Here is a 25,490-nt window from a genome sequence, read left to right on the forward strand (position 1 = left end):
CAACACAATGCGCCTGTTATAAGTTCACGAACCTCCCCAGCGTTAACTGCAACGGCTTGCAGCGACAAATTCTCGGGCATGACGTCTCGCATGACACTTTCGCCGCGCATTCCCGCTACGCTGACAATCGAAAAGTGAAAGGTCGGGCAGAGCCGCCCAGAGCGACGCGAAGAGTACCCGCACCGCGACAGGCCGCCTCCCCGCGCTGTCTGCGGACGCCGCAGAAGCGCACCGCAATGAAAGGATCGCGGCCGCAAATGAGTCTCGTTTCTCTGATTGCCGAGGCACGTTTCGCTCGGAGCGTCGGTCGGTGAGAAGGGAGGGCGGATGCCGCCTGGGCCTTTGAACAGCGGCCGCGAGGCGCCGCTACCACTTGCGTCGCCTTGGGATTACTCAATGTCGCGTGACGTTTGCTGAAAGCTCTAGCGACGTGGCGCGATATGTGCACACAAATAATGAGATGCCGGTCTACGCTCGCAATAGGTGGTGGTGTTCACATTGCACTCCTCCTCCAGACACACTCCTCCGGAATCACGTGACCACGCCCGGACATAGCAGGAATATGCCCATCTGCGTCTCAGTGACACTCGTCCAGTCGCAGCCAATTAGGCGGACCATAATCCGCAAGCACCTGGAACGTTTTCCGGCGCGGGCCCCCGAGCTGAGAGCACGCTCGACAAATCATTGCCGCATCTGTCGAAACATCCGCCCAAATTGGCCGCCGCTGTATCTTGTCACGGCTCGCACCTGCGGGGTTTCAATCCGCGCGATGCGCGCGCATCATGGACGTGCTCTGACTGAGCATGCACGCGCGCATATTGTAGGCAAAAGTGCGCAGGCGCAGCAGCTGCATCTTCTCACACGATTCGCTGTTCTTGCAACGAGTTATTGGCGATAAGCAGGTGGGTCATGAGGGTGGGTGCATAACTTACGGTCATGCAATTTGCATTTTAGCGTGCAGAACTTTTTAAAGCCGCAAACAAATGCAGAGATAACGTGCGAATAATATATATATATATATATATGCGCTGTCGACAGAGAACGTGAGCCATGCCTTAGCCAACATGGTATATGCGCGAAGTTATTAGCACTAACAAGTGCGGACCTTGACGTCCCATCCCCCAAGTGAAAGCAGCTGTTCGATCTGCTGCTCTCTATAGCGCTGTCCATCGTTTGCGAATGTTCAATAGCAGACTCTGCAAAGTTAGCCGCACAAAGCAACACGGTACCTTCTTGAAACATGCCCAAAGGACTTCGAACATTGCTTATATAATATATATATATATATATATATATATATATATACGCATACACGCATAATCGATGCATCACCTCGAACACAGCCATCTCAACTCTCCCTGCGTAATGCAAAGCAACTGTGTCAGATGTGGCTGGGAGCATGCTTCTCAAATTAATACGCCATAGCGTACCAACTGCTTTATCGATCGGTGCCCAGGGGGCCGTATTCACACACAAGTTGATACGCTAACGTGGTTCGTAACAGGCCGGTCATTTCGTGATAGCGGATGCACTGATACAAAGCAGTGTACGCTACAAGCGGTTCGTAAGGAGAGGCGCTGGCCAATCGTCGTAACGGACACGTTATCAGCGAAGGCGCTCAGCCAGTGTCACACAGTTCTTACAAAGGAAAAATTGCAAGTTCTGCCACTGCATGGGCCGAATTCGCGAAGCTGCTCTTACGAACAGTTGTAGTTCCCGGGACTACGGGCCAAGACTCAGCGTGTTCCCAAAACTTCCTACACTAATACCATCCGCTAGGACAGGTGCCGCTCAATCATGACAGAAATATTACTACCGAAGGCGACAGACCAAGGACTAAATAAATGTTACTACGAAAGAAAAGCTTTGCGTACGGCACTTAGTTAAATAAGGTTTGGGAATACGACCCCAGATCTGTACAAAGAGGACTATTAGCGAATTGAGCCTGTTATTTAGCACATGTGCGCTACTAAGGCTCCGTCACGACTTGCCAGACATAAGATGCGAAGGTGGAGAGAACGCACTACGTTCTCAGAAGCCACAGCAGAGGACCGTGGTATAAGCGCGAAATTGTGTCTCCTATACCATGTGTCGCCATAGTGTCTCCTACTATGGAGAACGCGAAGCGCAGAGTGAAGCATGATCGAAGGTTTGATTTCGCGATACCACGTGACCCCTGCCCTCTGGATGCCGCGATGCTGTGTGCTTCATTGCCGAAACCAGGCTGCGCCTGGCGCCCGTTTTGACAAACGTCGTGATTCACTCCGCGAACGTGTGCCAACAGATCCCCACGGTAACGAACCGTTAACTAAACCTCCAAATATTTCCTTCTTATTTCTTTCCCTCAGACCGCCTTCAATTTTTGAATTCCGAAGCAGTGCATAGACGCCATTTTAAATTTTGAACAAATCAAATTCACGAGCTTCCAACATTTACATTCATCTTTAGCGCTGCCACTTTCTATGGAGGCTATCAGAATCACAGCAGTCGCATATATACATCCCTGCGTTCTCGTTAAAACGCAGCGAACGGGGTTGAGATGGAATCAATCGAAAGATCGCTTCCTTCACACAAGATTCGCCTCGGTGGCGACTTGTGATGCTCCCGTACCATCTCTGTGCGATAATTATATAACGCGAACTGCAAGAGCCCGGTGTTGTCACTTTCAGATCGTTTGGAGCTGATCGAAGATGCGCTTCACTGAATCCCCGAATAAATACGCGCACACCGCACCAGAGAAAAGGACATCGGACGAGCCTAGACGGGCTTTGTGCCGTTAAATTGGCGCGTGCACTGAACGGTTACGCGCTGCGCAAGCACACGTGAGCAACAACAAAAACGGGAGGAAAGAAAATGGTTTTCGCCACGCGCGGATGATTTCGCGCTTCCGCTGGCGCGTGCGCAATTCGTACGTTTCTTTCTGCGCGCAAATTGCTCGGCGCGCTCCAATAATACGAAGAGACAGCAAGGCAGTCTGTCGCGCTGTGCTGAGCTCCGGAGGCACCGCAAAGGCAGGCGCGCTAAAGGGTACGGGCGCGTCGTCGGCAAAAGAGCGAGACGGCTCTCTTTCACCCGGGCGTTTAATCCATTTTCAGATCGATGGAGGTTTAATCACCCGCGGAGTGTACAAGAACACGCGGCGCAGTTTGCGGCGTCCCCGCACGCTCCTCCGCGCGATACCGACCGAACCGCGTTTCCGAGCTCGATCTTGTTTTCCTTCCCACCACGGCCCGACGCGGTTGAAATAAAATAAAGAGGCGCCGCCCCTCTCGTGGACGGAGCCCGAAATCGGTGCGTGGGAATTCGGCGCGCGCGCGCTCTAGGTAGCGTGGTGGCCCGCGAAAAAAAAAAAAAAAAAAAAAAGCCTAGACGCGCTACATGTCACCGCAGTTGGCAACATTTCTTTATTTTTTCTCCCGTTTGCGACATATAGGGGTTGGTTTAAGTCACGTACAAGGTCGGGCACCAAACAAGAAGTGTACTCGCCGCGGTGGCTATACACCGTTATGCCGCGGATAGATTTCTTGTTTACCCGCTTTATGAAAACCAGGCCGTAGCGGCAACATTCTGATGGGGACGAAAGTAGTAGTATAGTTAGTATGCTTATAGGTGGCATGTCTATAGGTAGGTCAACGCTCTAAATTCAACTCAGTAGAACGAACTCAGCCTTTTCGGTGCATTCAAGCTCGTGCGCTGCGCGTTTCGCATGTCTGAGGACGAGCGACGGCATCGCGGTGCGCCGGAACGACAAAATCTCGGAGGTCACAATAACAACTTTCCCGCAGTGTTTTTTTTTTTTTTTGAAGTAGGACAACGCTTAATAACAATATAATTCTTGCATATCGTTTATTTACTCGTTTTACTGCAGCGAGCAAGCCATGGTGCAAGGCAGAACCATTCCTACATTTATTTTAACGCGACAGCGTTAAAGACCCCGATCGCAGAAAATCCGGCGTCGGCGTCTGCGGCCGAGAAAATCATCCCGAACCACCCCGACCACGCAGGCCCTCCGCGTGGCGCAGAAGCGTCAGTGAACTAATTAAATTTCTCAAAGTAAAGTGCGTCAGAAAAATCGTAAAGTACGTCTTAACCACAACATACAGACATGATAGCGTCGGATTGTAATTTGAATATACAAGAAAACATATTTCTCTTACGCGGAAACTCAAACACGAACACCCTTTCCAGCATTTCTACCATTCATACAGCGGCGCGCCCCGGTCAGTTCCTTGCAAGAACACCATCCAGATGGCGCTCGCGTCCTCGGCATCGGCGCGCGGAGGCGAAGGTGGAGAAAAAAAAAAAAGGCTGCAGTTGCCGGAAAGCGTGACAAGCAGTCAGGGATCGTTCGATGTTATCGCGTTCCATTCTTAAAGGCGAGGCTTAAGCGTCCTTCAAATTTTTTTTTCTCCTTTCTCTGAAGGTGCCGTTGCTGGCGGGCGCGTGCGATGTACTACACATCACCTGTTGAGGGGGGTGTAATATAAGAAAAAAGGGACTACTGCTTGCAGCATATCTGTCTGACCCTGAGGTTATGAGCAGTATAGTCAAACAAGGAATGTCGCTTTAAGCCAACGTTTTGACGAGGGGAAAACGTTGGCTTAAAGCGACATTCCTTGTTTGACTATATACTGCTCATTCATCATTTCAAGTTTCCATGTTCCTTCGAACTTTTGTCTCGCTTAGATTAACCCTGAGGTTTGATACTTGAGAGAGAGAGAGAGAGAGCACTTTATTTGCACCCGTCAGAGAGTATGGGTGATCGGGGTGAGACACTTGAAATCGGCCAGCAAAAATAAAGAGTGAGACAGATGGAAGGAAGGACGCTTCCAAGACGTAGAAATATAATCAAGGTGTGCGCTTTTTTATGTGGTTGTGCCACCCCATCTTGGAGAGGGAGTGATTGTGAAGAGGAAGAGGCGCCATTTGCTGCAACCATTTAGGGAGCACGGCTTCGTTGCGGCAAATGGAAACGAGCACTTTTCCCCCCGTAAAGCGGTGCGGGGAAGCCCAGCCAACGCCCCCAATTGAGGAAAGGAATGTGACGTGGGTGACATCACCACCGCCTCGCCTTGTTAAGCCTGCGTCGTCAAGCGTATGTTTGTAAAGCCAGACCGGCCAATTGTTCTCAGCTGTTTGGGTATGTTGGCATTCCATGTTAGAACATAAGCAGTTACCCGACAGGCAGCTGTGAAATAGCTCCCCCAGTGTCGCAGCAGTGGCGGCTGCGGTTGGATTTGAGGACTGCGTTGCATGCAACGTTGTTTAAGTTGGAAAAGATTAAATTATATATATATATATATATATATATATATATATATATAGCACGGATCATATAGTCCATTTCGTCTGTCCAAGTGGATTAGTTGAAGAGGGCGACAATAGTTGTGCGACAGATCGCAATGTCCAGGCGGCTGATTAAAATATTCACTAATTAAAATTTTATTTGTTCACTTTAGAGCACAATTTGCAATAGTGAAATTGAAGCCGAGCTGCAGCGAAATCATGTCTGCTTAGCAGCCGTCCCCGTAATCTTCTAAAGTGCGTTGGCGTTCCCCTTAAGATCGTGGCGAACTGCTAGACAGATCAAAAGAACAGACTTGGCTAGATGGACACTTTTGATAAAATGTTGACTAAAACACCAATATCTTTCTGGGCATCCTTTAAGGACGCATGTCTCGAAAGTGGTGCTGGTCTGAGGATTTCTGCAGCTCGCGCGAGGGGCAGAGCAAAGCGCGAGCACTGAGCCGCTGGTTAGCACATTAGCCGTAGAATCACTTTGTGGGGTGGAGGCAAACGCATAAATTGGTTTCCACCTTTGCTCTGCGCTATAGTCTTTCAGAACAAGAGGATCTCGTCCATGCCTCTTTATATAAATTAAATTCTGTGGTTTTACGTGCCAAAAACACGATATGATTATGAGGCACGCCGTAGCGGGGGACTCCGGAATAATTTTGACCAGGAAGGGCTCTTTGGCTGAACAAGTAAATTAGCGCAATGAAAAGCACAGACACAAGAAAGGAAGACAAAGACGTGCCCCCATAAGGACTGTGCGACATCCACCATATGAAATATTGCGGACCCTATTATTTATAGGTACGTCCAGCCATTTGCACACGCTAGTTCTAAGCTCTAGGTTAAAAGGTAGCTGATTTTCAGATTTTTGCAGGCCCGTCCATTTCTCTCTCTCTCTCTCTCTCTTTGACTGGAGGTGAATAACACTCAAAGGACTGAGACTTTTGTGTCTCACTGCTCTTTGCCCTTTATCGGGTAGCAGCAAATTCTGTAAACCCGCTATAAGCCCTCGATTGCTTTGATGAGCAATAAATAATTTATATCACCCTTTAATGCAACCAGCTCGAAACACGCGCTACGTGCAGCGCGGCGTCGGACTTAAGCAGGTTTCCCGGTAATATCGAAACAAACCCGCCGCGATCGCAAGGCACATCATGCGTAACTTTGTTGCTGAAAACATTAACATTTTTTCTCGCACTTCGATACAGCGAAGAAACGGGAAAAACAGGGACAGACCAATGGTGCGTGTGGTACAAAGCGCGAGAAGAAAAATCATCGCCCCCCTTTTGCTGAAAGCGTTTATCTCAGCTTATTCGCTCATTATCCCACCGCGTGTCTAATCACCATTGTCCTCTCCCCTCCGTTCAATGTGAGGTGACTGCATGTCGCTCTAAAGCGCTATACGTATAGAAGCGTGAGCTTCTATAGATAAGCCGAATTGTACAGAGAGAGTATAATGTACGCGAAAGTGCCTTTTTCGTAGCCCACTGCTTCGCAAGTGGCGACTACAAAGCCTTTACGCAATCGTCTGCCAGCAAACACGCAGGCAACGCCCAGCCACTGTAAGCACGCGCCGAAACGATCCACGCTTCCGACCTAAGTTTTTTGACCGGCACGCAACATACACGTATCATAGCACTCTCAATGAGAGGCAAGAGGGAGGGAGGGGGGGGGGGGGATAGGTGTCGGCGCACTCGTGGACTTAGTCCAGCAGCAAGATTGCAAGCCCGCCGCGCGCGCAGGCTAACGAGCCCGGCGGACCACTCTCAGGGCGGCTGTGTGCGCTTCCACCGTGATGGATGAGCGCAATTACGCGCTCGACGCTGGCCAGCCTTTTCACACCTGCCGCCGACGGCTGAGAAGAGGCCATCGGGACCGCCCGTGACCACGACTCTATAGCGCTGTCCGCTAAAGGCCAACCCGTCGGGTGGGAGTCATCACATACCTGCCCCCCCCCCCCCCCCCTTTCCTATCCCCCACCAGCCGCCGCATTGCACGAGCGCCCTTTCCCCAGTTTGTAGGCTGCGCCAGTGCACAACAAGGAGATGCAAAGTGCACTTCGTAACCTGCAGGTGTAGACGCGCGGACACCTACCTCTGCTTATACAGGGATCGAGAAATTTGTCTGCGACGAGTTTTATTCGTGAATTGTGATGAGGTGTATAGGCGTCAGAAGTAGTTAGCGAAAGAAATGAGGGGGAGGAATTATGCGACGGTCATTCGCCTACCTCCGCACTGTTCAGCTACACTGTGTACAGAGGCTATTGCTACAAACTGCGAGGAAGGACGCTGCGGAGACGTGAAATTACAGATCGCAACCCCCTGTGTATTAATTGTAGCAGCATTACCTTGTGCTACGCACTAACCTGCAATCTGCTAGACCCGTGAGCAACTTTTGACTCTGACCACACGAAGATGAACGCACCCCGGACCGCAAAGTAGCGGTCGTCACGTGCGAGTTCGGCCGATGGAATTGCAACCTTCGGCTGCAGCTCCAGAAATTGGTTCCGAACACGGCGAAGTCACGCGCGGGCACCGCGTTTTGCGCCCAAGATTCGGCGGGTACGGCGGCGTGTACAGTCGCCTATATTTACGCGCGGTAAACACCTTGAGCACACAGCGAGGAGGTCTCTCATTCTGCACCAAATGTGGGCAGGAGTAATGGGCTAGCGCTCGTCTCCGAGCCGACGCATCTCGCTAGCACGTTTTCCATAGGTCATTGGTCGCGAAGCTTAACGCCCATTACTGGCACGTGCTGCAGTTTGTATCCGGGTGCATTGTTTTCAGGCAGCCGATCCTCCGGGGAATCCGCACAATGGGATGGTCGGGGGGGGGGGGGGGGGTGTAGAGCTCAAAATAGAGCGTGTCCTTGCCAAGCCATCCAGAGGAGCGGCACCGGGAGCGATCGCGCAGCCATTTCGCTCCAGTGACCGCGCTCACCCCTTCTCCACTCCGCACATACCTCCCCTTCTGAGCAGGCACCAGCAGGGGCGTCCGCTTTTGGGGCGAAAAGTGGTCCGAACAATGGGACAAATTGCAGTGGCGCCTTTATCCCGGCAACGGGTGCCCCTCATCACGAGCTCTGCGGTTTAGCAAAACGCCCGGTGGCTGCTGCGGACCCTTCGTGCCCCGCTGTTGGCGGCCCTGATGATTGCGCTCATTGTCTTGGGCGAGCTCGTTAAGCGCGGAAATGCGATAGCGCGCCCGCTCTGCCCCGATCAGGCGCGCGAGTTTGTCGTGCTCTGAAAAGCAGCATTACTTGAAGATGTCCCGCGCGCGCGCGCTCATTTTTCACCGCAGGAGGGAACTCGTCACGCTTTTCAGCGAAACCGCCGCTAATTACTGCTGGCGATAGCCAACACAGCCAAGTTGCGCACGCGTCACGGACCTGTCTCTCCGTGCAAGCTGCACGTTCTGGAGCGACGAGTATAATGATGCCCGGGAAAATAACGGTATCATGTTGCATGATGATCCTTTGCAGGCTGCCACGTCTAGTACAGATAGGCTTGAAAGAAATAAATGAGCGCGGAGAAAACAACACACGAAAGACGCTGTTGAACTGCTTCGTTGTTACAGTTTGGCCCGATCCTACCGGACTATAATGACCGCGGTTAGGAGGTCAGGAAATGGGGAGTCCAGGCGTTTTCATTTGCTGAACTACGCAAGGTTCCATCACGCGTCCTCTTGCCGAAAAGAGCGTTATCAGTGCGAGCACTCGCTCGTCTACGAGTTCGCACGCTTTCCCGAACGTTTTCTTCCAACAGCGCGGAAAGGGCGCAATGCACAAGAACGGAGCCCACACACTCTCGTATACAGCTCGGTACACTGCTAAAGGGTCCACTGTAATATGCGGCTCTCACTTTGTCGGCGCTCTAGCTGCAAGTGCCGGCAGACGTCTGCGTCGACGTTCTGCTCAGGTGCGTAGAAAGGTGCCAGCGCCACCAAGCACAAGACATGTGCTGCAAAGCCGGGCGAGTGCGTACATGCCAGAAGGTAAATTTAATTCGCACGGGCTTTACAATCCCGTGTTCCCTTTTACAGAAGACCGCACTGTATACCTTTAAGTGGGTGCGTACACGTACACACTGACAGGCACCACCTTTGCGGCTGCATGTAGAATGGAGGCATTTCCATGCGTGTATTCAGGGGTATACAACGTACATTCAGTGGTATATCACGCACATCAGTCCCACCTTGTCTCAGTAGCAACAGAGTCTAGTACAAAAAAGCGTTCCTTAAACGATATGCTATAGCACTGTCGACAAGAAAGCAGACCAGCAATACGTGAAGCCTACGTAAAGCTTGAATATAATTCAGCTGGTTCCAAGATTTCCTCATTGACTATAATTAAATACACGCGTTCAAAGAGACAAAACAGTAGCACTGAGCTAGAAGAACAAGCGGATCCCAGGGGCTCGATTTTTTGTTTGTCACGATTATAAATTCATAAGATAACAGACAGTCGGTGATAGTTGGTGTTGATGAACAGTTGATGTTCCAAGAAAGCAAGTTCCATGTACCTCCGTGAGCTTTTCACGTGTGTACACGGAGAAGTGTCCTGCCCAGTGCGCACGCACTACACGCAAACGCCGTTTGATTGCTCGCGTCGGGCGCGTTATTTCTTTTAGATTTGGGGGCCTCCCCAAACTTGCCCCCCAAAACGTTTGCATTAACGTGGTGGCACCCATCGAAGCGGCGGCTCTCGCGTTTATACCCTAATCGGATTAGATACCTCAGAAACTCAACATGCTCGTAAGGTACGAATGATGATGTAAGCGATGGTCTTCTCTCACCTCCTGTCAATCACAAAGATCCAACAATACCTACCACTGTTTGAGTTTTTAGAATCGGCACTGGAGTCTGGAAGCTCATCGGCCTAAAACAGTGCCGTTGCTATCGAGCAGACGGAAACGAGTCCGCATTCAAATACGCAAATTGCGAATCGGCTGATATTCTTCCTTAGAAATTGATACTGACAAGTAACAACTGAACGCGTATAAGCACAGCACTTCATTTACTGGAGTTTCAGCAGCGTACCGCAATACACTATTTAAGAGCTCACCGCGTGCCTGCGTACCTTAATTTCCGCGTGGGCAACGCTAATCATGTATAGGCCCACATTCTAAAACACTTCATCCCTGTTCGCGCTTCACTATATACTTACTGACTTCTTGCTTCCGCGACGACGTACGCGTTTGTAATGCGCGCACTTTTTACGCACTATGTTTTTCGCTCATATACCAAACTACTCCATTAGAAGTGAAAACAAGGGCAATGCGGAAGATGGAAATTCAAGACGACGAGCAACATGAGAGCAAGGTGAAAATAGGAGCCAACGTTGGCTCCTGTTTTCACCTTGTTCTCGTGTTGCTCATCGTCTATTAGAAGTGGTTCCTTTAAGCTTCGTGAAGGTGTAAAGCAGTCTGATGAGTCCTATAGTGAAGGAAAATGAGGGGGGAAATGAAGAATTTGCGACGAAAGACATTGGAGGCATATCTGCGCGCTATACATGCACTTTTATTTGCTCTCCTACTTTGGACACCACTTGCGAGACTTTCGGCGAAAAAGGGATTAGGATGAGGGTCCGAACATGCATATATACACATATAGACGGCTATAGGAGTAGCCAACATCTGGCCAAACCCGGAACAAGATTCCCGTCTCGGTAATCGGCGGGTTGCGACGGCTACGCGCGCTGCAGGATATATGTATAGCTTTCAAGAGCACGGTTTTTTTTCTACTCAAAGTGGATCCGCTTACGAGGCGATTCTGCTGCCGAGGCTCCGCCGAAGCCAAACTATCGAGCGTTCACCTCCTCCTCGAGTTTTGTGATAGGCGTTGATGCGTCCTCCGCCTCACGCTGACGAAGGGGCGAGAGCTCTGTTAATGCGGAGCTGGCGATTCGCACGCTTCCGACAGAATCATCATCGCGAGCACGAAGAGGAAGTAAAGCGCGGCGGCGATGTTTTGGCGGTTCAGCCCCGAAGACCGCGCTGCTGGGCCCCGCTCGACTTGGCCCGCGGCATTTCACCTCGAAACACGTGTGAAGATGACGGCTTCTTGTCGGAAAACTCATCGCTGAAACCGTGGGCAGGGCGTCCGAAGGACGCTAAATAAGCGCGGCGTAATTAGAACTGTCAATCATGCTTAAATAGAGTCACGGCTAACAAGAAAGAAAGAAAGAAAGAAAGAAAGAAAGAAAGAAAGAAAGAAAGAAAGAAAGAAAGAAAGAAAGAAAGAAAGACAAAAAGGGTCGGTGCGCCTCTTCTACACCACGTCCGTGAATAACGAGGCGCCCTCCAAGAACTCGGGGCGGCGAGTCCCGTCATGGATACTATATACACACCTGATGAAGTTGCGCTTGGAAAGTTTATCGCCGCTTTCTTTTCTCTTTCCTATATACGAAGCTAATTGCAGCTTACTGTGACCACGACCTGGTTGTCACGCGCACTCAAGGCGAAGAGATGGCCAACGAGCTGTTGCTTTTACAGGAGGAGACCGCTTCACCGGGGGGCACCTTTTGGAACTTTCTTTTCTTAGCACCTCGCAGTGTCTTGCAGCCAGTTTAAGAAGCAGTCCGCTTCTTGTGGGTGATATGACAGAGATTAGAGTATTGAAAAGGATTCGAGCCGCCTCTTGCTGTGTGTGCAGTATGCTACCAGGGAAAAAGAAGACGCTCGCCATGGGACCGGAGGATGGAAAGCCGCAGCTGGGGCCTTCGGGTCGACTGACCGAGACCGAAAAAGACAGAATCCTGAAAAGAACCATCTTGGGAGCGGATGCGCCCACTTTGAAGACGACACTGTAGCATTGAGAAAATAAGCGGACTGGGAAAGGATAGGCGCCTCGAGATAACGTATAACTGCTGCTCCTGGTAATTTCCTTCTTTTTCTGACGTTGTTGTGCCGACTTCGGTACTGCACACGATGGCGTGACCATATACCTGGTCGTGCTGTTTACGGTGCCCTCCCTAAAACCGAATGGATACAATGGGACTCCTGTATGATACATCGTGCCGTGCGCTCACCGGCGATAAACGCCTATGTTAGATTTGTATAATCTCAGAGAAACGACATGCGTTCTCAGATTTGAGCTCCAGCAAACCAAACTAAGGACACACAAGAGCTGCCGAAAGAAGCTGACGTCTTTCTTTACGCTTTTCTGTTCGCTTTTTGTTGCACATACACCGGTTTCCTACGAGCGTTGCGAATGCACGGGGGATTTGCCACATGGTGACGCGGCTCGTTGCATTTCTAGAGAACGCAAACAGCATTGATTTCTTTTACTATACGCGACGGCGCAGTCTTTCCAGTCTGGCGACACGCGACGCGGTGCTAATACTCTGGTCGAACAGGTTGGAGTGGCGGGCCGCAACGTCTTTGTGTGCGGTCACGCAAGGAAGATTCTGCAACGGTGCCCACTGAAACTGCCCCTGCAGTGTTCGCGCTCATATATACGTGTCTTCGTTGCAACGAGTTTCTCGATTGCTGCAGGAAAGCTCAGTCCATCGTGCTTCTGCGCAAATAGCGGAGGACATTCGGCGCAGCCTTTCAGCTAAGCACTTGAAGCCGTAGATCCTAATGAGTAAGACAGACGGCGCCTAATGCGGCAGACAAATATTGCCCAATGCTCATTGAATGATACGAGAGTGTCGACTGTACGGATATAGATATACTAATATAGTGTGTTGAGGTGACCCCAAGATGCTTGAAACAGATGCGCCAAATAACCCTGTCCTAATTCGAAGGCACGCTTTCAGGATCGCTCATGCCTGGAAGCTTAAAGCATGCCTCCGTTAGTGGAAGCTCAGAGCCTGTGATTCAAACAAGAGTGAAAGCAAACTTAAACATGACATGGACACGCGTACGTTCCATACTCTTTGGCACTATATAGCATCCAGAAAAAGAAAGACTGCGCTTGCAACGGCTAAAAACTCGCCCATGGTTTGCGCTGAGGAGGCAACGGCTTTCGTATGACTTTCCTGTCTCCTCGTTACGTTTCTTGTAAAGCACACGATACCACTAGTTGGTCGCATGACACGAGTGGCCCGATACGAGTGGCCCGATACGTATACCTGTACGCACGCTGATTGAGCATTTCCGCGATTACACTGATGTAGTTCAAACGTCTGAACGCTATCGCCCTAGTCGCCATTCTCAAAATTTACACGAAGAGTTCACTAAGTCTTCGGATGACCCGAAAATTGGGCTCCAGAGCATTTGAGATACCTGAAGCAGTTCAATGCTATTGCACCTGAAACGCCGAAGCCGTTGTCACATTTAGTTGGAACGGATCCAGTGCTGACAGTCAAGGACAAAAGAGAAGATGCAGCGGTTTAAGTGTCCTGCGTCTTTTCTTAGGTCACTGTGTGTTCAACGCGAAAACCTACGCAACATAATTAACAAACACGCCCAAACTGCCACCCTGATATGCCGCTTGTTCTTGAGAAAACGGAATTTTGCCGTATAAAACGAAAAATCTGCTGAATTAAGACTGCAAATTGGGCTATAGATTGGATTCGATTTGTGGTACCAAATAAGGGACGAAGAAGTGCACGACACGAGCGTTGGGTGCACTTTTTTCTTCGACACTTGTCTGAGCGCTGAAATTTGTTTGGTTCCAGGAATCCAATCCAACTATATATATAGCCCAATTTGCCGTCTTAATTCACCACATAGTACAACAGGCGTCGTTCCTTGTTTTAACCCATAGCTTTACCGCTCTGGTCGTGCACTTCTCTCTTCGCCCCCTTGTCTTAGTGGCGAGTTTTGTTTGTTACCAGGAACATATGCATCACGTTACGAATGAATGCCGTTGCAAACGCTTTTCTTTTGCAGGCGACGTGCGCGCAGGAGATCAGTTGGATCGTGGGAATGAATTCCAGTCTTGGTACAGAGGTTAAGGTCATCAACGTTTATACTGGATCCACTTGCCATGATCAAACGGCCTTCCTTTGAAACGTTCAGCTTAGGTTCATTAAGAAAGACATGCCAAGCCGGACTAATGCTATGGCGTCCAAAAAACTTTGAGGCGACAATTTCGAGCTGGACTGTAGTCTTTCGTTCAGATCGGCGCAAAATGCATATGAACGACCAGCACTTTATTTGTGGTGACGCTGAAGAGACGAACCAACAGGATGCACACGTGAGCTAGCTGGTGACTTTTCAAGGAGAAATAGCGCGAATACGAGACAACAGCTAAGGGACAGCGCCACTGTGTCCTTTAGCTGTTGTCCCGTGTTGCGCTGTTATTTCACACTGCCGAGACTTACCAAGTTCATGAAATGGTTTTAGCAGCCGAACACTCTCTCGCGCCACGGACTGCGCATGTCACAGGGATAAATGTGGGCTTAGTGTCATGCTCTCAGCGCCAGATAAGATGGAAATCTATTACGACATAACTGGTGTGTCATCAATCCCATATTTACTCAACAGTGCACAAAGAACGAGCGGACAGGCGCTTCGCCAAAGGGGGCGTGAAACAAATTTTTTGAGATGTAAAAAAGGAGCCACATGACTTCACATTCACTATCATTAACTTTCTCGAGTTATCGCACATTTTCTAGCGGTGTCCTGCAAGCTGGAGATGCATAAGCGACACGGTAATTGAAAACAAAAAAGACGTCATCGCATGGTCCCGCTTCTGAATCAGTGACAGGTATCGAAGCGGTAGCTGAAAAGCGTGCACAACACGGTTACTTTCGATGGAAGCGCCGACGCCACGAGTCCCGCGGCCACGCAGCCTCGCGAAATTCGCGCGCGTCAATGCGCGACCGCGGGCGTCACGTGCGCGCGGACCAAGCGGGAGTAAAAGATGCGGCTTTGCTCCGGCTTGGTGGACAGCGCTCAAAGCGAAGCGCGCTTACCTAGCGACGGAGAAGCGTCCGGCGTACACGGGGCTCGACGCCGGTGGCGGTTGTCCGGTCGCGCGGGCCACGGCCATGGCAGCGGCGCCGTTCACGTCGCGCTTGCGGCCGGCCCCGCTGGCGGCAGGCGACAGGTCGAGCGTCTCGGCGCCGTGCTCGCCGGCGCTCGCCGTGGCGCTGGGCGAAGTGCGGCGGCGCTCGGCGCGCAGCACCTGCGCTGCCGCTCCGGGGCCGCTCGGCGCCGTCGCGGCCCGCGGCCGCCAACGGCAGCTCGGCCCGTCGGGGAAACAGCACAGCTTCCCACGGTGTCCACCGGCCCTGATCGTGGCACACTTGCACGCTGAGGGGTTCGCGCACGCGCTCCGGCAAGGTCCACGGAGCCGCCGCCGGCGCGTAGCAGAGCGCGGGCTCCACCGTTGAGGTCGACGGACACGGGGGCTCGTTCGCACACGCCGCCGGGCTCCTGCCACCGCCGCTAATCCGCAGCCGTCGTTCCACCACACCACCGGCAGAGCGACTGGAGACGCCGCACGCAACAGCCCGGCAGTCCGAGCGGGACTGGCGCGGGCGGTGCCGCCGCCATAGGGCGCTCCCCCCCACGGGGGAGACTCCTCCTCCCGCCGCCCCCCACGCCGCTGCGCACACCACCTCGCGGACACGTGGAGCGCGCTCTGCCACGTGCGCCCCTCGCACCCTCTTCCGGGGTACGGCCTTCGTCCGCTACGCCACACCATCGGGCCTCCCTCGGCGCAACGGCACGGCTTCGTTGCAATGCAAAGCGGAGTCTCTCCCGCTGATAGCCGCTCATTGCCCGATTAGACAGGGCACAAGAAGACTTCCTGTCTCGTCTTGCCCGGGCCCTTTTGCGCTCGTGTAATGATGCACTGTTATCAAGTGGCCCAACGATCCACTAATGGGAACTGCCGATCGCTACTGACGAAACAATTGAACACCCTGATGGGTGTTATGTATATTCGCCGCCTCACCAGCACTCTAAAGTTGCAACCTTACGAGAGTCGAGACCGACACCCTTAAATGGATTTTCACCGGTCCAGCACGGAATTAATAAAAAGTCGTATTTGACTTATGTAGCTTCTCTTCACGTTTTCGAACATTATTACACATATTGAATGAAAGGGGGGGGGGGGAGGGTACACATCACCGATTTACACTTGACAGGAGCACGCTGTCACAACGGACACCCGCTACCTTCTCAAAAACAACTCTACGTGGTAGGCGCACGACGTCGTTCGATACAGTTTTGCCTGTCGTGAGCTTCGAAATACGTGCACAGACGCCACCGCTATGCGAGTTCTCATGCATGGTACACAAAATCCCAAGCGCACAATACCGCAGAGGCATGAACTCTGACCTTAGTGGCAGTGGTGGGCATGGTGTTGTTTTTCTGTGCCATGAGGCGATAACGACACGATAACGATGATGGCATGATGACGGCGTGACGCCAAGGACGGACACGACAAACCCAGTGTCCAGCTTTTAAACGCTGACGCAGTAATAACGCATCCATAAATAAAAAAAAAATAGAAAGTAGTTCAAATAACATATCTTGTACCATGTCACAGCTGTCCCCGATTCGTCGTCGGCGCGAAGTCAATCGACGGGGTAGACAAGCTGGTTGGTCGTTCCGTACGCAAGCGAGCACAGTGAAAAGAGTCAGAGTCGGGAGTAAACAAAAAAACAAGATATTTATCGGCTGATAAATACACACAGATTAATAAAATACAATAATAAAAAAGACACAAGACAGACTAACACACCTGAGCTTAATATACACAATGATAAGGACAAATAAATACGGGCAATTAACAGTACATAGACATATGAAACAGTGCGAGGATCAAATATACAAGAATAACACTTAACAGTAATTGACTAAAGCAAAGTTACAATGAAAACAAAAAGAAACAAACGATGTCATACGCGTGGCCGGGCAGCAGCAGCAAGTCCATAAACCATGAAGTCGACGCACAAAGCTTTCCCGAAGAATGCTGGTGGCCGATCTTGTCGAGGTGGATGCGAATTGCTGGGCTGGGTTTCCCGGGAGTCTAGATTGGACGTCTTCTCTCAAGCAGGTTGAGCTAACTTGAGGCGAACTACCGTGAGCTTCGTTGCAGACGCTGGTTTGACGTCTCGTACGTCAACAAGTTCCTCGGAGTTCCGACGTGGCCAGGCGGCCCAGGCGATACTGGACGGCACTAGCCCCCCAACGGCTTCTCAGCAGCGCATAGGTTCAGCTTCTAGACTAATCAACAGGGCCCAAAACATGCGCCTAAATAGCCTCTCCTTTCCCTAGTTCCCTAGGTAGGAAAACTGCCGCTACGTAGCATTCTCCGAATTCAGCTCTCTTAGCTCCCAACAATCTTGGCTGCACTCTCACTATGGACGAAGAACCGCAGATTAGCCTCTCTCCCAATGTCAAGGGCCAAGGTTGAGCCCGGTACTACCACGTGGCCGTACGCGCACACTTCGGGGTCCGTAATCGGCGTGACGTGTCTGGAATCGAGATGGCAGCCCGAGCGGCCACGACGCTTTTGACGCCCGTAATTCGGCGTGTCGACGTCGAATGCATTGTACGCTGCACAGTCAGGGGCCCACGTGTTTGCCGCTCGTAATTCGGCGTGTCGATGTCGAATGCATTATACGCTGCACACTCAGGAGCCCACGTGTTTGACGCTCGTAATTCGGCGTGTCGATGTCGAATGCATTATACGCTGCACAGTCAGGAGCCCACGTGTTTGACGCTCGTAATTCGGCGTGTCGATGTCGAATGCATTATACGCTGCACAGTCAGGAGCCCACGTGTTTGACGCTCGTAATTCGGCGTGTCGATGTCGAATGCATTATACGCTGCACAGTCAGGAGCCCACGTGTTTGACGCTCGTAATTCGGCGTGTCGTTAATCAGCGTCCAAACCATTCGAAAATATGCCGCTCCGTGACATACCAACAATTTTAAAAAGTGATTATCAAGTTTAAAATCAACACAAAAGCAGGCAGCACAATCGCACAAAACGCATGTGCGTATATTCGGTCGTGATGCACGCTGGTTCCATGTCCTCATGATATGTACAATGAAAATAGAACGTAACTATAGTGTGCTCTGTGGCTATCAACATTTCCAGCAGATAAAACAGAATTAAAAAAAAAAAGAAGTTGCGTTTGCTAGAACCTAAGCCAATCTTCAACAATCGCTACGTTCAAGAGTGTAAAAAATAAATATGCCGAAACTACCTTGGATAATCAGCGGCCGTTTCTACAAGCCTTTGGCGTCACTATATATGACAGCAATGACATCTCGATGTCTTGCTCAGCGCGGTAAACTTTTTTAACTGCGCAAACCCACACGGACAAAGACGAGGCAGACAAGACGTGCGCATGACTCGCAAATGAGTGTTTAATGGGTGAATATGACATTTATACAGAGGAAAAATGAATACATCTGATTGGCCTTCCAACCATGGATAAGTTCACGTCACACAGTAGCATCTAAAAAACCTATTTCGCAATCAGCTAGTGACACGGAAGGTTCGCTTTAAACACACCCACGTGTAGTCGTCTTGCGCACGTCTTGTCTGCCGCGTCTTTGTCCGTGTGGGTTAGCGCATGTTAAAGAAAGTTTACCATACATGCCAACCAACTAGCCCGACTTGGAGCTCTGCTTCCTCAGCACGCCGCACACGACGGAGATTCCGACCGCCTCGTCGACGACGGCATGAAGATGCGATTTTAGGCCTAACATCCATCGACGCGCACGCGCGACGAGCCTCGTCTAGCGGAGTCAATCTCGCATCAGGCACCGCGGTGAAACGATTTTTCGTGCGCGGGTACCTGCATTCGGGAGTTGTAACGTTTACTTGTGCTCTTATGGACGCCTTGCCCGCAGCGTGCAAGAATAATATTGTGCGAAAAAGGCGACCGACGTTGCGGGAACCAGGTGAACCTGAACGTTTCGGCCGTCGCGTTGAATGTTACATGGAGCGAAGCAGATGTCTTTAATGTCACGCTACCGCTTTCTTCAGCAATTCGATCCAAGTTGAGAACACCATGAGAATACTACCAAGCGGGCGGATTTTGTGATAAGAAATAGCGTGTCTGTGCTTGGGTGTGTGTGTCTCTTAAGGAGTGCGCGCACACGTTGCTTGGAAGTTTTCATGTGCGCGGTCCATGTGCATGCAGTTTAGTTGCTGCAGCGCTTTCGTGCACTTGCTTGTGGGGTTTTGACATCGGTTAGCGCGCAGGTAGGCACAGCGCGCGACTGATTCAATGGCGACAGGAAGCACGGGCATTGCAAGCAAGTTGCGGAGGCGAGAACAATCGTCGTCTCTCGTCACTCCGACACGCGTTTGGCAGGTTTTGTGGACACTGACTCCACCGGAATGCGGCGTGGCCATTGTCGTTAGGGTGCCTGCATGTTCTCCCTCTCCCGGTGAGGAGTGGGCGCGATGCATAACTTGGCGCTGAGCCGTGCTCCCTCAAGGGCTGCAGAAGATAGCGCCAACCTTTCCTTTCTCAAACCAACCACATAGTATATGCATAACTTGAACGTCGGTTAGGCAGTCAAGTATTCTGCATGTACGCGCTGTTTGAGCGTGTTCACTTGGTGACTTCTGTCGTCAATGATTTAGGAAGACTCCAGCTCTACACAATATTGAAATAGGGGATTATCTACGAACTTTTCACAACGCCGCATATTGAGTATAAAGCATTTCAAAAGTTTGTAGGTCGGCTGCCATGCTAGGCAGTTTTTTTTTAAAGAAAAACTCTCGTAAATTGATTACATTTCTTGTTATAAATGTAGTTCCCCTCAAGTTAAGGAGTCAAGTCGAGTAATTAAATTGTTGTTAGAGTTGGATACCCATCGTTCTGTCATTCAATGTAGTCCGCACTTCCTTTTATCAGTACATCTGCATTGTGTTGTTTTCGTGCGTGTTCGTTTATTGAATGTGCGACATTTTGGACTTTTGGCCTGGTTGATGTATGGTATATACTTTATATTATAGCTAAATGATATGTATAATTTCCAATAAGATGCTCTTATTATGCGTAATTTTCCTCGAATGCTGTGTTTTCCTCTGTGCCTTTTCTCCCGTGTGATGTTGTAATGCCTACACAGATAATAAAATACACTACATCCAGCTATGAGAACAACCGCCAGTTTTTATTTTCTTTATTAAAAATAACCTACGTTGAAATGCTAACAAGAAACACATAAGCGAAAATGTACTTCTATCAAGGTTTCCATTCGCTAATGGTGTCAGAAATAATTCGTCGAGCAAACTTGAATCATATCAATGCCACATGCACTCGCGAACGTGAAAGCGCAAACGCGGACGTTTTACTTGTTCTGATTTCGCATTTGGATTTATGTTATTGAGCAAAGTTGTCTAACCGTGAAAGTGCGGTTGACTTATGGGTAGATAAATGCTATATACATATATATATATATATATATATATATATATATATATATTAATCTCCAGTGCAGAATTATAAAATTCAAACTCTAAGAAAATATAACTAGAAAGGTGGGAAACAAAATAAGTTGCGGCAAAAGTTGTTACCGACACAGTACCTTACACCTGCAGTAATTTATCGGTCAATAATTAGTTTCTGCGAGCCTCTGCACGAAACCTGCGCCTTCATTTCATTGCAGGAAAAAAGGTATAAATAATGCAGCAGGATCTTGAGAAACTCTCTTCAGAAATGGAGTAATAATTACTCCACTTGTAACACCCTAGGAACCCTTTCCAGAAATTAAGTAATATTTGCTCCACTTGTAACCCCCCGAGGAACCCTTTCCAGAAATCAAGCAATATTTGCTCAATATGAAATCCCTATAACACTTGTGAGTATGGAAGTAATATTCACTCCAATTAGGATACCTAAAAACCCCTTCCAGAAATGAAGTAATATATACTCCAATTGGAACACCTAAAATACTCCTGCAAGAAATGAAGTAATATTTACTCCTATTTCAACACCATAAAAACTCTTGTGAGAGATGGAGTTAACTAGAACTCCATATGAATGGAATATATTAAACCCATGCGACACGCAGCTGTATCTCGAACCCTTTTTAGACGCCTTCAAAGAAGAGATGAAACAATTAGTTTTAAACACGGAACAACCAGTCAATGACAGGATAAGAATTTTAGATTTGGAAATACTTTTTCAGCCTGGGAAAGTGTGCTGGAGTTACGCACCTCGCTCAAAGAAAGGTATTCTTCCTTATTCTTCGGCACATTGTAAGCGCGTAAAACGAGGAATCGCAAAATCATGTTTGCGAGCTGCTCTGACGCGCTCGTGCGAGCGCTCTGTGAAACGAAGCTTTTCACAAGTTTACAGGCTATATAAGATGTGCTGGCTATCCGAACAACGTCCTGCGCCAGGTTGCAGTAACGTTGGTCAATGAAATAAAAAACGGTACCAAACGGAAACAACCATCACAGCGTTCAAAGACTGCAGTTATCCCCTGTGTACTATCGACCAAAAAAGTTTACGGACCACGGTATTTAAAAAACTCTAAATATCCGAGCAGCCTTTAAAAGTAGGCAGTAAAACCGTACATCACGTTGTTCGCATATACCAGTAGAGGCTGGAAATGGGAATACTAGGCTACGTTTTGAGGCTGCGGAGATATTCAGCTTTTTGTCAGATCCCTTGGTCCGTAAACTTTTTGGTCGATAGTACATCGCGTGTCCTACAACATAATGAAATCAGCGGCGAAGGCTGAAGTTAACGTTGTATTTAGCGCCCCCAATAAGCTTGGTACATTGTGTATAGAAGAGTGAATCAATTGGACCCGAAGACCAACGTGCGGCTCTTAAACAGGCAGGTCCTCTCTCTCTTGCTCGAAAAAAATCGCACCAAATGAGATTAAAAACGTTAGAATAAACTTTCGGAAAAATGTCCTAGCAGTTGACGTGTTACACCGTAGCGCCCTACAACGCCATTTTAATATTACTGAGATCTACAATGCTATAGTACGACCAATGATTCCTACAGGCGGGGGTGGCACTACTAGCGTCATTTATGATGTCGAAATTGCCATCCCGAATCACGACTTGCCAATACTAATCAAGCCAGCGACAGAAGGCACTTTAATTACGAAGATTTCCTGACTGGGAAACACACGCTGTGTGAAGGTTTTGTTTGAAGGAGTCAGCCTTCTTTCCCACGTCAAAGTAGGACATGTCCGCCATCCAGTACGACCATTCGTACCGAAGACCCTCCAGTGATTCAAGTGCTGCGAGATTGGCTATACGTAAAGGGTGTCTGTGTGAACAACGACGTCTGCCCGCGATGCGTTCAGTCCCATTCAGACGACGCCTGCCGCACAGATGTTCTAAAGTGCCCTAACAGCAGTGGTGCTCACAAGGACCTCATCAGAGGATAGCCCTTGGGTGCGGAAGGAATTCGCGATCCTCAAACGAATGGTGCGGCACAATTCAACGCATTTGGAGGCTGCCGCCACTCTTCGGCGGCGTCCGTACACAGATGTTCACGAAAAACCGCAGCTGCAGAAAGAGGTTTGTCCGGTAATCGGGTAAACGCAGGCGGACTGGGCGTTGGGCATTGGGGCGGAGGCGTAAACGTGATGGATGGATGGATGAGGCTGAACCCTTTAAATCGGGCGGTGGCATACGCCACCTAGCCGTGACTATTAACATATTTTGTACTTTGTGGTGGGTGAAATTTCACCCCTGCCTTGATTTTAGCCACCTATCAGATAACCTCCGTTTGGTTATTTCTACCCGCTTAAAGTCTATTTTGCCTCCACTGTCCCTAAACCCTAATGCTTTGAAAAAATCAGCCCGTTGTTTTGCACTGTAGGGTTAAGCCCTTTACAGAAAAGTATGAGGTATTCAGCCGTTTCCTCTTCCTCTCCACATGCACCGCACAACATGTCTATACCTTGGTACTTGACTCGGTACATCTTAGTCCGCAATACTCCCGTCCTGGCTTCAAACAACAAAGAGCTTCCCCTAGAATTATCATAGATATTTTTTGGCAATTTCGTGCTTGAAAGTTCTGTATGTTCCCAGTGCTGATTTCGTCTGCATCCCTGTTTTTCATAGACCCTTCTCTGTTTCTTTAACCTTTTTCTTAACCACTGTTTTCTGGTTTGCACCCCCCCTGCAGTCAAAATATTTGATTGACAACTTTCTGGTCCACTTCCTCCATTTTGTGTCAACATTCCTCATGTACAAATAACTGAAAACTCTCCGTGCCCACCGCTTTTCTGCCATTTCTCTCAATCGCTCCTCAAATTCTATCTTGCTGCTAGCTTCCCTGCCCTCGAAAGACGACCATCCCATGTCACCCTGTACCCCCTGATTTGGTGTATTTCCGTGTGCTCCCAAAGCAAGCCTACCTACCCCTCGCTGCTTAACTTGCAAACTTGCTCGAACCTCTGATCTCATGCACAGGACCGCATTACCGAAAGTCAAACTAGGGACCATCACACCTTTCCAAATCCCTCTCACCACTTCGTGCCTATTGTAATTCCACAGTGCCCTATTTTTCATCACAGCTGCATTCCTGCTACCTTCAGTCGTTACATATTTTTCGTGTTCCGTTAGGTACTCAGCCCCATTGTTTATCCACACTCCAAGATATTTGTACTTATCCACTACCTCCAGTGTTATCTCCTGTATCCTATGCTCACTAATGGCGTAATCGTGTTGCACGTAATCGTGTAAATAGCGTAATCGTGTTCTTGCCGAAAATTTACACCAGCAGCGAAGTAGAATACACTTGGTTACTGCAATACTAGCTGTTTTTGTCTGTTTGATCTCTGCACCACCAGGTGGCAGCACCATACACTCACGATTAGATGACGATTAGATGGCATAGATGACGATTTCGTGGAGCTGCTGAGGGAGATATATCGAGACAACCAAGTACAAGTGGCATGGGAAGGCCGAAAAGGAAATGAAATGGTGGGAATTCACCAAGGATTGAAGCAAGGATGCCCTCTGTCACCATTGTTGTTCACGCTTTACGTCAAGGGCATAGAAAGACGACTGGAAAACAGCGAATTAGGTTTTGATTTATCCTACATGCGTAATGGACAAATGGTGCAACAGAAGGTCCCTGGACTGATGTACGCAGACGACATTGTGCTACTAGCGGACAATAAAAAAGATTTACAGATACTTGCGAATATCTGTGGGAACGCAGCGACAAATCTAGGCCTTAAGTTTAGCACGGAGAAATCAGGGATTATGATCTTTAATGAACACACGAGTAACTTCGTGGTGTCAATTCAACAGCAAGTAATACCCATAGTGAAGCAATATAAGTACCTCGGCGTACACATAAACGAAGGAAAGAATTACTCAAGCAACCACCAAGATAATCTGAAAATAAAGGGGAAGCGGAATGCAGCAATAATGAAACACAGAGCACTGTGGGGCCACAATAAGTATGAGGTGGTGCGTGGAATCTGGAAAGGAGTAATGGTGCCAGCGCTAACATTCGCAAATGCCATTATATGCTTAAAATCGGATATATTGGCGGGTTTGGAAGTTAACCAAATATCAGTAGGCCGGTTGGCTTTGGGAGCACACGGTAATACGACAAATGAGGCAGTGCAGGGTGACATGGGTTGGGCCTCTTTTGAAGTCAGAGAAGCACAAAGCAAAATTAGTTTTGAAGAAAGGCTCAGGAACATGGATGAAAATAAATGGGCGGCTAAAGTGCACAAGTATCTCTACATGAAAAGCGTGGACACAGAATGGAGGAAGAGGTCAAAGAAGTTGGCAACCAAGTACAGGATAATCGAAGCTGTAAATAGACAACCAGGGGTCATCAGAAAGAAAGTGAGAGAAATAGAGACCGGTGAATTTAATGCAAAGAGTGGAAACGAAAAGGACAATGGAGATTTACAAGAATGAGAAGAAAGAAATTAGAAGGGAAAATCTGTACGATAACACAAAGGGCAGTGCCTTGCTATTTGAGGATCGAGCCGGTTGCCTAAGGACGAAAACATATCGGAACAAATATTCGGAACTAGATGAGACATGTGTATGCTGCAATAAAGATCCAGAGACCACTCAGCACATCCTAATAGAATGCGACGGGATCCACCCAGCGAGAACCGTAGGTAACGTGCAACTCCCATAAGCGCTTGGGTTTAAAGTGGAAGGAAACATAAACAGATCAGCCGTAGAGATCAGCAAGAGACGATTAGAGTACTGGTGGAAAAAAAGCAGGGAAAAGATGGATACGACCTGATCTCTTAAAATCATAGGCAGCGGTACAAGGTAAATTTTTGAAAAAGAAAAATAATGAGAGGTATACAAAAAT

General features: G+C 49.2%; 1 protein-coding gene across 2 annotated transcripts in view; it reads right to left on the minus strand.

Moving 5' to 3' along the window:
• The window catches only part of LOC119430934 (BTB/POZ domain-containing protein Tiwaz), a 97,734-nt gene that overhangs the window by 63,916 nt on the left and 8,328 nt on the right, over positions 1-25,490 (minus strand). Inside the window, exon 1 of one of the 2 annotated variants that reach the window (XM_037698408.2) lies at positions 15,160-15,732. The exons of the other annotated variant lie outside the window; for it this stretch is intronic. Coding sequence (XP_037554336.1) covers positions 15,160-15,236 — 77 coding nt within the window. The 5' untranslated portion in view covers positions 15,237-15,732. Of the gene's footprint in view, positions 1-15,159; positions 15,733-25,490 lie in introns of those variants that run through there. 2 annotated transcript variants of the gene reach the window in all.

The sequence above is a fragment of the Dermacentor silvarum genome, chromosome 1 (assembly GCF_013339745.2).
Source record: "Dermacentor silvarum isolate Dsil-2018 chromosome 1, BIME_Dsil_1.4, whole genome shotgun sequence".
NCBI classification, from domain to species: Eukaryota; Metazoa; Arthropoda; class Arachnida; order Ixodida; family Ixodidae; genus Dermacentor; species Dermacentor silvarum.